Source organism: Thamnophis elegans, chromosome 9, assembly GCF_009769535.1.
Source record: "Thamnophis elegans isolate rThaEle1 chromosome 9, rThaEle1.pri, whole genome shotgun sequence".
NCBI classification, from domain to species: domain Eukaryota; kingdom Metazoa; phylum Chordata; class Lepidosauria; order Squamata; family Colubridae; genus Thamnophis; species Thamnophis elegans.
In genome coordinates, this window is record NC_045549.1 from 58,652,528 (window position 1) to 58,664,586 (window position 12,059).

Genomic DNA, 12,059 nt, shown 5'->3' on the forward strand with positions numbered 1-12,059 from the left:
AAAGACTGATCTATCTAATTAATATAATTATTTCTCCCTCTCTTTTTCACTCTCTCTCCAGCGCACACACGCAAATGCATAGGGCAGCCCACCTCACACACAGGTAACTCCGGGCGGCTTACGGGAAGAGGACAGCCGACCACTCAACCACGCGGGGGGGGGGCAGGATTTCGCCAAGAAAAGTTAACTTTCCTGCGAAAGGGGCCGGCAGCCTCTCAGCTGTTCCCGGCCGGGGAGACCTCCCCCCACTTCCACTCCTGCGACCCTCCTCCCGCCTCCTCGGAGCTTCAAGCAAGCTAACTGGGAAGGCCGGGGAAGAAGAAAAAGCGGCGGCGCGGGGGCGTGGCAAAAGCCCAGCTGCCGTTTCTCTTGCTGAGGGCGGAAGGGGAGGAGGAGGAGGAGAAAGTTAAAGTGGCAGCCCGATCCCTTCAGCAGCCGAGGAGGGAAACGTGCGTTTTGACAGGGCTTGCACAGTGCTGTGCAAGCCCTGCCAAAGTGTCCATTTCCCGGGCGGGCTGCCGTTTCTCTTGCTGAGGGCGGGAGGAGGAGGAGGAGAAAGTTAAAGTGGCGACCCGATCCCTTCAGCAGCCGAGGAGGGAAACGTGCGTTTTGACAGGGCTTGCACAGCGCTGTGCAAGCGCTGCCAAAGTGTCCATTTCCCGGGCGGGCTGCCGTTTCTCTTGCTGAGGGCGGGAGGAGGAGGAGGAGAAAGTTAAAGTGGTGGCCCGATCCCTTCAGCAGCCGAGGAGGGAAACGTGCGTTTTGACAGGGCTTGCACAGCGCTGTGCAAGCGCTGCCAAAGTGTCCATTTCCCGGGCGGGCTGCCGTTTCTCTTGCTGAGGGCGGGAGGAGGAGGAGGAGAAAGTTAAAGTGGCGGCCCAATCCCTTCAGCAGCCGAGGAGGGAAACGTGCGTTTTGACAGGGCTTGCACAGCGCTGTGCAAGCGCTGCCAAAGTGTCCATTTCCCGGGCGGGCTGCCGTTTCACTTGCTGAGGGCGGGAGGAGGAGGAGGAGAAAGTTAAAGTGGTGGCCCGATTCCTTCAGCAGCCGAGGAGGGAAACGTGTGTTTTGACAGGGCTTGCACAGCGCTGTGCAAGCGCTGCCAAAGTGTCCATTTCCCGGGCGGGCTGCCGTTTCTCTTGCTGAGGGCGGGAGGAGGAGGAGGAGAAAGTTAAAGTGGCGGCCCGATCCCTTCAGCAGCCGAGGAGGGAAACGTGCGTTTTGACAGGGCTTGCACAGCGCTGTGCAAGCGCTGCCAAAGTGTCCATTTCCCGGGCGGGCTGCCGTTTCACTTGCTGAGGGCGGGAGGAGGAGGAGGAGAAAGTTAAAGTGGTGGCCCGATTCCTTCAGCAGCCGAGGAGGGAAACGTGCGTTTTGACAGGGCTTGCACAGCGCTGTGCAAGCGCTGCCAAAGTGTCCGTTTCCCGGGCGGGCTGCCGTTTCACTTGCTGAGGGCGGGAGGAGGAGGAGGAGAAAGTTAAAGTGGTGGCCCGATCCCTTCAGCAGCCGAGGAGGGAAACGTGCGTTTTGACAGGGCTTGCACAGCGCTGTGCAAGCGCTGCCAAAGTGTCCATTTCCCGGGCGGGCTGCCGTTTCTCTTGCTGAGGGCGGGAGGAGGAGGAGGAGAAAGTTAAAGTGGTGGCCCGATCCCTTCAGCAGCCGAGGCAGGAAACGTGCGTTTTGACAGGGCTTCTACAGCGCTGTGCAAGCCCTGCCAAAGTGTCCGTTTCCCGGGCGGGCTGCCATTTCTCTTGCTGAGGGCGGAAGGGGAGGAGGAGGAGGATAAAGTTAAAGTGGCGGCCCGATCCCTTCAGCAGCCGAGGCTAATTCTCTGCACGAACGAGAGCGTGGGGGCAGCGGCAGCCGCCCGCACAGAACTTCCACGCGCTTCACGGGCTTCTGCCGGACGGCGGGAGCCCCGGAAGTGAGAGGAGGTTCTCTGCGGGCGGCTGCCGCTGCCCCCACCCTCTCCTCCTGCCGCGGTGAGCGGAAAATTCTCTGATTAGAATTAGATTAGATTACTCACCAACAAGCGCAGCTGCAACCCCAAAAGACGAAAGGAAAATGGAGACTTGCGCAGGCGTCCTCAGGCTAAGGAGTCCAGCCAATCAGTGAGCTGGTTGGGATGGAAAATTTTCCATCCCAGCCAGCTCACTGATTGGCTGGAGTCCTGGCCAATTAAATCAGTGAGCGGCAGGCTGGGCTGGCTTAAATTTGTAGGTAGCAGATAGAACAGAACGATGAGCCAGCCCAGCAAGCTAGCAGCTGATGGGCGGGAGCTGCCAGCGCCAAAAAAAGCGTGCTTTTTAAAAAAGCGTGCGGGACGCGGGAAAATGCATTAAAAAGCGGGGGTGTCCCGCCAAAAGCGGGACGTCTGGTCACCTTACCATAGACATTTTAGGTGTCAAGTTTTGCTATTACCTGTGGCATTTTAGTATCAGTGAATGAAGAGGTTTGTACTACACAGAGATTTGCAAGTATCTTTCTAATTAAATAATCCTAAAAATTGAATTTGTACTACACAGAGATTTGAAAGTATCTTTCTAATTAAAAAAAAAACCCTAAAGATTGAATTTCAGCTCTGGCTAAAGTTCACTGTTGAAAGTAGGCAATCAGTGCAGATCTCATCATGCTTAAGCTTCCCATCAGTCCCATCAGTGAAATCAATGGATTTTAATAAGGGAGTTTTCAGACACAATGCTTTTATTTAGCATAAATAAAACCAGATATTAATGAAATACAATATGTTTGTGGGAATTGTTTGTTTTGAGCTTTTAAATTTCAGTAAATTTCAGTTTTTACCTTTTGACCTTTTTTGATGGATAAGTGGAATTAATTTTTGACTTAGAATTACACCTTCACTCTGCGAATTAAAAAACTATGGAGTGATTCACTAATGTATCCTCATGTATTGGTGAAACATTGAGAATTTTTTTCCCAACCTTAAGATATATTGAGAGCCAGGTTGGTCTAGTGGTTAAGGCACTAGGCAAGGAAATAGAAGACGTTGAGTTTAAGTTCCACATTTGCCATGTAAGTCATAGGGGTGACTTTGGATCAGTCATTCTCTTTCAGACCAACGCACCTCACACAATTGTTGTTGTGAAATAAGAGGAGAATATGTTCACTGCCTTGAGTTATTTATAAAAAATAATAAAAGCAGGCTAAAATTAAAAAAAAATATTAGCATGTAATATCACATTGCATTTGCTTGGTGCATAACTAACTTTGCATATATAGCCCTTTGCTAAAACTCAAAATATGCATTCTGACAGCCAAACATGTATTCTCTTACCCTGGTAGAAAAACTGTCTTTCAGTTTTCAGACTATATTTTTTCTGACAATATTGCCTTTGAGATTGTTAGATAATTATTTCAGCATTTAGCTAATACATGTTTTGTAAAAATAAAAATGTTACCTTTGGATGGCATTTTTTCCCAAAAAATTCACAACTCAGCAAGGTACTACTGTTGAGATAGAAACCATTATCTCTTGTAAATTCTTTGATGCTGAAATTTTGATTCCCTTGAAAAAAATCTTGTAGTTCTTGACTAAACTTATCATCAGTACTGAACATACGAAGAACTCCTGACACTATGCTCCATAAGAAGAAAACGATGCTCAGATTAGCTACAGCTTGAGTTTGGAACCTATAAGCATAAATCAGAAATGCAAATATAAGTTCTGAATGCTGTAGCCCAAGACTGTCTATATTTATTTCCAAAGCAAAGATGAATTATACAGAAGTTATTTAATTTTACATTGGGTATAATAATTAGATTATATTTAAATAATTTTTATATTTAATAATTAAATATTACAACATTTAACTCATATAAATGTATACAATAAAATTCTAGAATTGTTAGCCTTGATGGTTGTCCAGTTGTGATCTTCACAGCTTAAAATCGTGTAGGACACAAGGAAGAAAATAGTGCCTTACCTGTTCAGATTACAAAATGTTACAGCAGGAAATTCAATCTTCTCCACATATTGAACTACCACTGAGGTTGTGGTGGGCCAGCTGAAATAATAGATGAAACGACAATAAACCTGCCAGGCAACTAGGATAATGGAACCCAAGACTACTACCATCCATAAGATCTTGCGTGTCTTGCTCTTGGTATGAATAAGATTGTGCACCCCATGGAAGGACGTTGAAGTTGCAAACTCATCGTCATATTTCTTCCTTTCTTCCAAAGATGGTAGAGCCTTTCTTGTGAAATAGAGCCTGGCTTTTTCCAGAATTCCTTAACATTTAACAAATAATGAAAAAGTCCATTCAGAATGAGTTCAGTTGAATAAAGGATACAATAAACACCACCTTAATGAAAACATAGTGTGGTCAATTTTCAATTATTTTCTGTATTTATTTTTGGTGTCTACATATTTGGCGTGTGTTTCCAAAGAAATATTAGGGAAAAGGGAAGCAGAGATTAGAGAGAGAGAATCCATGCAAATGTTTTGCCAAAAAACCAAGAAAAATTCTCTGATGATAGTTTATACTAGTTTGTTAAAATATCAATGATAAAGGATGGTATTTTAATGCAGATATATAAGTATTCAGAGATATTTTCCTATGAATATAGCTGTTTTTCTATTATTTCACATTTCTTCTTAATCTCCTCTATAAGTTGCAACCCAAGCCTGTGCCTGATGAATCAGATTTAAGTAACATGGTATTTTCCTAAGTATATGAAAAATTGCAACTGTAGTTTACCTGCATATTGTATTCAAAAGAATTAACTATTCAATATATTCTCAACAAAAAAGTGCTTACAATTTTCATTATGTCCATAAAAATGAATAGTGCTAAACACCCTAATATAACCAGCCAACAAAATGTAATAATAATTACAGCGTACCTTTGCCATGAAAGTTCGTCAACTTTCTAAGCTTCTCCATTAGATAAATATTAGAAGATTCATCTCTAAAACATGGGGAGTTAATTGCTTTTATAACATCAGGAAATGGGTGGGGATTCTATTAAATACACAACAACGTGCAATTTGCCTGTCTTTGTTGCTACACACACACTCTCTCTCTCTCTCTCTCTCACACACACACATACACAAACAAGAAGACTAAATGCATGCATTTAAGCATACAACGTATAATAAAAAAGAGGAGTGACACTTTTTAAATAATATCATAATGAATTAATTACTAGAATATCAAACAAAAAGGCAATGACAGATTTTGAGTAAAGCTCAGTAGTTATGATCAAGCACTAGGTTTTACTTTTTCACTTTTTTTCACTTTTGGAACTTTTTAATGCAGCTGAATAGAATGCTTTGTGTGATTTCACTGCATTGGCTGACAGCTTTTCCTGTGAAAACAGAATGCTCAGCTGTTGCAATTAATATCCAGATTAGCAATTTGATTCACACACATTATTCTTCACAAGGGACCCAATGTCACAATTCTATTAAAGAATCAGTAGAGGTTTGTGTTTTGAAGTATACATTTCCATGTATTCTGATGAAGTTCAGAATCTACTCATAAACATGTGTAGTAGCAATACTGTGTAAAATCCAGTTGGGAGAAAACACACAGCAAATCTGAATAGAGTTACGATATTCTGCATAAACAGGGCTGTTTATTATACAAGAGGAAGCCGGACGGTATGCAGTGATATCACACTTGGTCTTCTTAATTTACCAAATAAACATGGGAAGGGGAGAGGAGCATTGCATTCCAAAATGATGAAAATTCTTAATATCTGTAATTGATTAAAGTTCATGCTGAAGATTACAACTTAATGAAATTAGTGAATGTTATATATTATCATTACTATTTACTAATAAACCCAGTTGTAAATAATTATGAAATTTAACACACTCAAACAATTAAGATGAAAATTCATGAGCATGAATAACACTAGAGGGAGCTCAGTAACTACCCACTGGAATTTCACATGCCTAGCTTCATTCTGGGACACTAAAAATGCAATGGTGATAATTTACATAATCCTGTGGAATAGTCATTATTTGCATTAAATGTATCTTTGTACTGGTGATGGGTAAACCCCTTTTCAAAATAACAGAGGAAAGATGTGGATTTGGTAGCTGGAGAACATGGTATCTGCTCGGTTTGATTTACTATCTGTGATCTTCCCTGAACAACTTAACTATGGTAAATTCATATCTTAATTACTTTTAACTGAGCTAGAGATAGCCATTAAGTTAGCCTTTGTCAAGATGACACATTCCATTGTATTTCATTTCATTCCATTAATTAATGTTGAAATTAATTAAATTATCTGTCTAATTTAGCTTAACTACTTAACTTTGACCATTGGGAATAGTTTATATGTATATATTTGTTAATGTCATTAGCTATTTGCAGTTATGAAATATAGCAGTATGCAAAAAAAGATAAATGCATAATTTCTCGACAAATAATTTAAACATCAAATAGCACCAACAAAATCAGAACTGGCTATTGTATGGCTTCTTTCTCTGGCAACCCCACCTGTCTCAAATTTCCATGGTTTTAATGTAGATTATGTGACTATTCCGTGTAGTTTGACTCTCTGGGGAAAAAAAGACAGAAGAGGTAACATGGGAATTATTGCAAGTAATGTCATAGTGAACAGGCATTGTTGTAAGAAAGCATAGAAAAAGGTGTGAATTGAGTATTTTTTTTTAAAAAAATCCATTTGCGGAGATTCAGGATTTCTAAAAATATATGTTTGCAACTTCTACTTTTCACTTTCTTAACTAAAAATTGTATTCACTCACTATTCATACAACCAGCATACCTACACAATTTTAAGTCTTACTAAATAGGATATGTTGAGTTTCAGAAGAATAAGGACAAAATAGTCAGTGGACATAGCCATATAAATGGTGGCCCCAAAGAACTACAGTTTTCTCATGATGATTTTCCACTACAATGCAATCGCTAGTTCACATGGAAACCATATGCAGTTTTGGGAATGATCTTTTATTTTGAGAACCATTTTCTTAGGCTGTTCTAAAAGTCTTCATTGTGCTACTTTTCCAGATGTTGCATAACCTGAAATCTTCCTGAACAATTTTTTTGTCTCTACAGCCTGCTTTGAGTGAATCCTATGCATTCCATTCTTTAAACATGCCCTTTCACATAAATGCATGATACAAAGCTACATAGTATTATTACACTGTGGCATCATTTAATGATTGGTGTTACAGATAATAATAATGATATACTATTATTTACACACTAATACAAACTATGCATGGTTTTAATTGTAATTTGTTTAAAAATTGCTTAACCTTAATCTAGCAGCAAGCAATATTTCTATAGCTGGGAATTGTATTTTCAATATTTCAAATTCATTTACTCTCTGAAGATAGCTGGGTTTCTGGGTAGTGATATAGCACTATCAGAAAGAATGGGATTTTAGATTATAAGATACAAAATATTTTGTGACCTGGTGGCTAAAAAATATACGACATAATATAATATACTTTAATGGGATATCAAAATAGAGGATGAGATCACCTGCAGAAACATGTGTCAAAATGACTTAATCTATGTTGCATCATTATAATGCAACTTCTATTCCTTTTCAACCTCTGGGCATGTCCTGCCCCATATAAAAGGGATGGTAGATTTTGTTCCATGAAATTGGAATGGTGGTTCCATCATTTTCCCCTTGACTCCCTACAGTGGAATGCATTGTTTAGACCAGGGGTAGTCAACCTTTTTATACCTACCACTCACTTTTGTATTTCTGTTAGTAGTAAAATTTTCTAACTGCCCACCGGTTCCACAGTAATGGTGATTTATAAAGTAGGGAAGTCAATTAAATTAAAAAAAGGAAAGTGCTTCAGTATCGGACAAAACCCCTACCGCTCACCATGAAAGCTGGAATGCCCACAAGTGGGCAGTAGGGACCAGGTTGACTACCACTGGTTTAGACACAGACCCTTGGTCACATCTCCTTCACCCCCAGCTACCTACCTCAGCCCATTTATAGCTAGATTTCCTCCTCCACTGGCAATGGGCCCCTGGCTCTCTTCCTCTTTCCGTTTGTCCTGACCCCTTTGCTCAAAAACTGTTTGACCTGGCTTTTTGGTTGCATGAGTCAAATAGCTGCCAACCAATCGGGTGGCAGGCAGAAGCAATGGTGCTGCAGGGCAGTGTGGAATTGGCAATTGCAGGGGCTGTGGAGTTGCAGCTTGCGATGCAAGATGTTCTTTAAAGTGTAATTTTTCTTTTTAAGTTTTTTTTTGGATTTTGATTTTTAGTATATACATCAACATCAGTGCGGCATCTGGGTATCATTCATTTTGGGACAAATGTCAATAAAAATAATGGTATTTGTTACATTAATCAAACATGAAATGCTAGTATTAATATTTGCTTTAAAGTAGTTATTAATATTTCAATGTTCCATTTTAATGCCAATCACAATATTATTTGGGTTTACATAGTACTGCCTTCTTTCAACCTCTAATCTTTCCCTCTAGTTATTGCTGTTTGTAAAAGCGGCGAACAATTATACAGTGAAAAATTGTAGACCCGAAGGAAAGGAACTAAGGGCAGAAGAGCTAAAGACTTTTTTAAAACATAGAAAATAGGACTTTCAAACTTGGTAGGCGTTGTTTTGGAAAGACATCTTAAAATGCAGGAACTATCTACTTGAATAATTGACTTTGCTTCTAAAAATTGAATTAAACTTGGATTAAATAACTATACATTTGAAACAATGCTGAAACCAATGCTGAAACCTAAGTTAAGGCCGCCACCTACTGATCAATGGAAAATACTTGTGTTGCTAATTCCTTAACTTTCTTCCCTAGCTGCTCATAATCTGTTGTTATTGTTTTCAGGTTCATTGTTGTGTCATTTGTCCCCATATGTAGGAGAAGAAAGAGGTATCCATGTGGTTGATTATTTTAGTAAGTTTCTCAGTTTCATCTTTGAATTTTTGCTCTAGGGGAACAACATACCGGCCTATAAAGATACCCATTTCTTCTGCTACGTAATTGAATGCCCTTCCTTCTCCTTGAAATGTCATTTCTTCTTCTATCCAATTGAATGTCCAGTCTGCAGGTTATAGTTTCTGAGACCACAGTGCATAAACTGTGGTATAAACCACAGTTGAAAAAAGAAAAAGCTAAGGATAAAACCTTTCAGAATGTCTTCTGTAGCTAATGCTTTTGCTATGAGATTTGCTGAACTTTGTCCTTTATTCCTCCCACTGAAAATGAGTGTGTGATTGGATTATTAATATTGCATCAACTGTTATCCGTATTTGCTTAACCTTCAGTTATTTGATCTCCCATTTACTTAAAGCAGCTATTAATTGTAAATGGGGGTTAAATATAAAAGGGCAATGTGTGAGAGGAAATTACAAAATATGCAAGGAACACAGGAAGCACGCGGACACACACTCACACAGACACACAGACACACAGACACTAAGGCATATTTATATGCATTCAAGATAAGATCTGTCTAAAACCCTGTTTTTTATTTACAATATTTACAATAAAACCCCAAGATTTGTATTTACAATATTTTGATCAACATGAAAAACAACAAGAGATTTTGGCAAAATACATCCCAACCCAACCAAAATTGCCAATTCAGGCTACCCATAATTATTTCAGTGAAGAATTAAACAAATATTGTCCTCTGAACACTCCCAGCACATTACAACAGTATTCCATGCCGATGTTTCACAGCTGTTTCCAAAGTACTGTTTTCAATTCTGAGCCATTGCAAGATTTTCTGAGCAATTAGTTTACTGTAATAAGGATCTATAAATTTTCCCAACTCTGAGTGTGTTAAATAGCGCCTCCTCCAATAGCTGGTCACTGCCAAATATAGCCATTTCATGCTGAGCTAGTGGGTTGCTATGCCCTCAGCTGGTCAGTAAGTTCCTGTTTTTCCCCCTTCCAGCTGATATCCAGTTGATGCCTCCTGGCAACTGATTTTCCCAGCATTTCAGCCAGCACAATTCTGCAGTTCACTACTTCTCCCAATGGAGAAGTTTCAGATTCTTTCTAGCTACCTGCCCAATGTATTGGAATGGTTCTCTTCTCTCCAATTCCTGTCCCAAATTTGCAGCATAGGCATTTTAGAACAAAATCTCAGCCTGAATGAATACATTTCTTTTTGCTTCAATAGAACGTGAGAAACCATCACTATTTCATTGCCACAAAGGTTCGATGGACACAAACAGAAAAAAGAATGACAAAATAACAGAATTGAAAGGGACCTTGAAGGTCTTCTAGTCCAATCCTCTGCTCAAGAAAAAGGCCCTAAACCATGTCAGACAATCTCTTCTTAAATACCTCCAGTGATGACTATCCACAACTTCTGGGGCAACCCATTCCACTGACTAATTGTTCTCACTGTAAGGAAATTTCTCCTTAGTTCTAGCTTGGTTTTCTCCTTGATTAATTTCCATCCATTGTTTCTTGTCCAGCCGTGGAAGGAAAATTCTTCTTTGTGGAAGCCCCTTAAATTTTGGTAGTCTGCTCTCAAGTCACCCTATTTCTTCTCTTCATTCAACTAGACATACCCAGTTCCTGTAACTGTTCTTCGTATATTTTAGTCTCCAATTCCCTAATTATCTTTGTTGCTCTTCTCGGCACTTTTTATAGCATCACAACTTTTTCATATTGTGGCGATCAAAACTGGATGTAATATTCCAAGTGTGGTCTTACAAATGCATTCTAAAGCAGTATTAACACTTATCTGGTCTTGATTCTATAACTCTGCTAATGCAGCCTAGGACTGCGTTGGGTTTTTTGATGGCTGCAGCATATTGTTGGCTCATAAATATGAGGTTGTCAAAGATGCATGCTGTTGTTATTTTGCTTTAATCAGTGTAGCACTGAAGAAGTGATGATACAATAAAGATTGCAGGAAAGAAAGGGTCATTATATCAATGAATATAATGTGGTAAGGGGATGTGAAAGTATTCATAAATGTAAACATCTGGGAAAAAAAATGAAAAAAAAACAGGAGCTAATAAGGAGAAAACAAGTAAAAGTTTAAGTAAAGGTAGGCACTGAGAGACTTACCCGCAGAGGAGCCAACCAGTTGGGCTTGTCTTATTTAAAATGTATGAATCGGAAGCGCAAGATTGTTTGTTTGTTTGTTTGTTTATTATATTTATATGCCACCCTTTTCCCCCGAAGGGGACTCAGGGCGGCTCACAACTCAAACCAGGGAAGGGGGATACAGACAAAAAAATTAAAAAATGACACATAACAATGCATAATTTAAAACACACAACAGTCATACCATTCGAGACGGGGGCAACAGCTCTTTAGCCCCAGGCCTGTCGGAACAGCCAGGTTTTAAGGGCTTTGCGGAAGGCCTGGAGGGTGGTGAGGGTTCGAATCTCCACGGGGAGTTCGTTCCAGAGGGTCGGAGCAGCCACAGAGAAGGCTCTCCTCCGGGTAGTCGCCAGTTGACACTGGCCGGTGGATGGAATTCAGAGGAGGCCTAATATGTGGGATCTAATCGGTCTAGTGGAGGTAATTGGCAGCAGGCGGTCTCTCAAGTACCCAGGTCCAATACCATGAAGGGCTTTATAAGTGACGACTAGCGCCTTGAAGCGTATCCGGAGACCAATAGGCAGCCAGTGCAGCTCGCGGAGGATAGGTGTTACGTGGGTGAACCAAGGTGCACCCACGATCGCTCGCGCAAGAACCAGAAGTACAATGGAGTTGTTGCAGCCATAGTCTGGATTGAGCACCAGCCTGGACTTTGCCAACCCACAGTAATCAGAATTTTAATTTCTAAAATTAACTTCAGAAGGAGCCAGAAGCATCACAGGAGACACGTGTGTCTATAACAGCCATTGAATATGCAAATGATGAAATCAATAGCAGGCAGATTGTATGAGTAATTGTTCTCTTCCCAGTTCTTGTGAAATAATTAAAAGTGCAAAGAGGGAGAATGCTATTAAAAACATGACACTGAACACAAGACTTCACAGTATAAAGGCTTGCAATTTATATACAAGTTTAGTTGGAAGCAGTTGCACTCAAAGGTTAATTGCAGAAAGACTTCCAATAATATTCAAGGTCATCGCTGTGTGAAGTAA

General features: G+C 40.4%; 1 protein-coding gene across 3 annotated transcripts in view; it reads right to left on the reverse strand.

The window, feature by feature from the left end:
* Positions 1 to 12,059, reverse strand: part of ASIC5 (acid sensing ion channel subunit family member 5) — a 31,329-nt gene that overhangs the window by 11,892 nt on the left and 7,378 nt on the right. For all 3 annotated transcript variants that reach the window (XM_032224694.1, XM_032224692.1, XM_032224691.1), the window contains exons 2-3: positions 3,945 to 4,251; positions 3,420 to 3,651 (exon numbers count right to left, since the gene is read on the reverse strand). In XM_032224694.1, the coding sequence (XP_032080585.1) occupies positions 3,420 to 3,651; positions 3,945 to 4,251 (539 nt within the window). The remainder of the gene's footprint in view (positions 1 to 3,419; positions 3,652 to 3,944; positions 4,252 to 12,059) is intronic.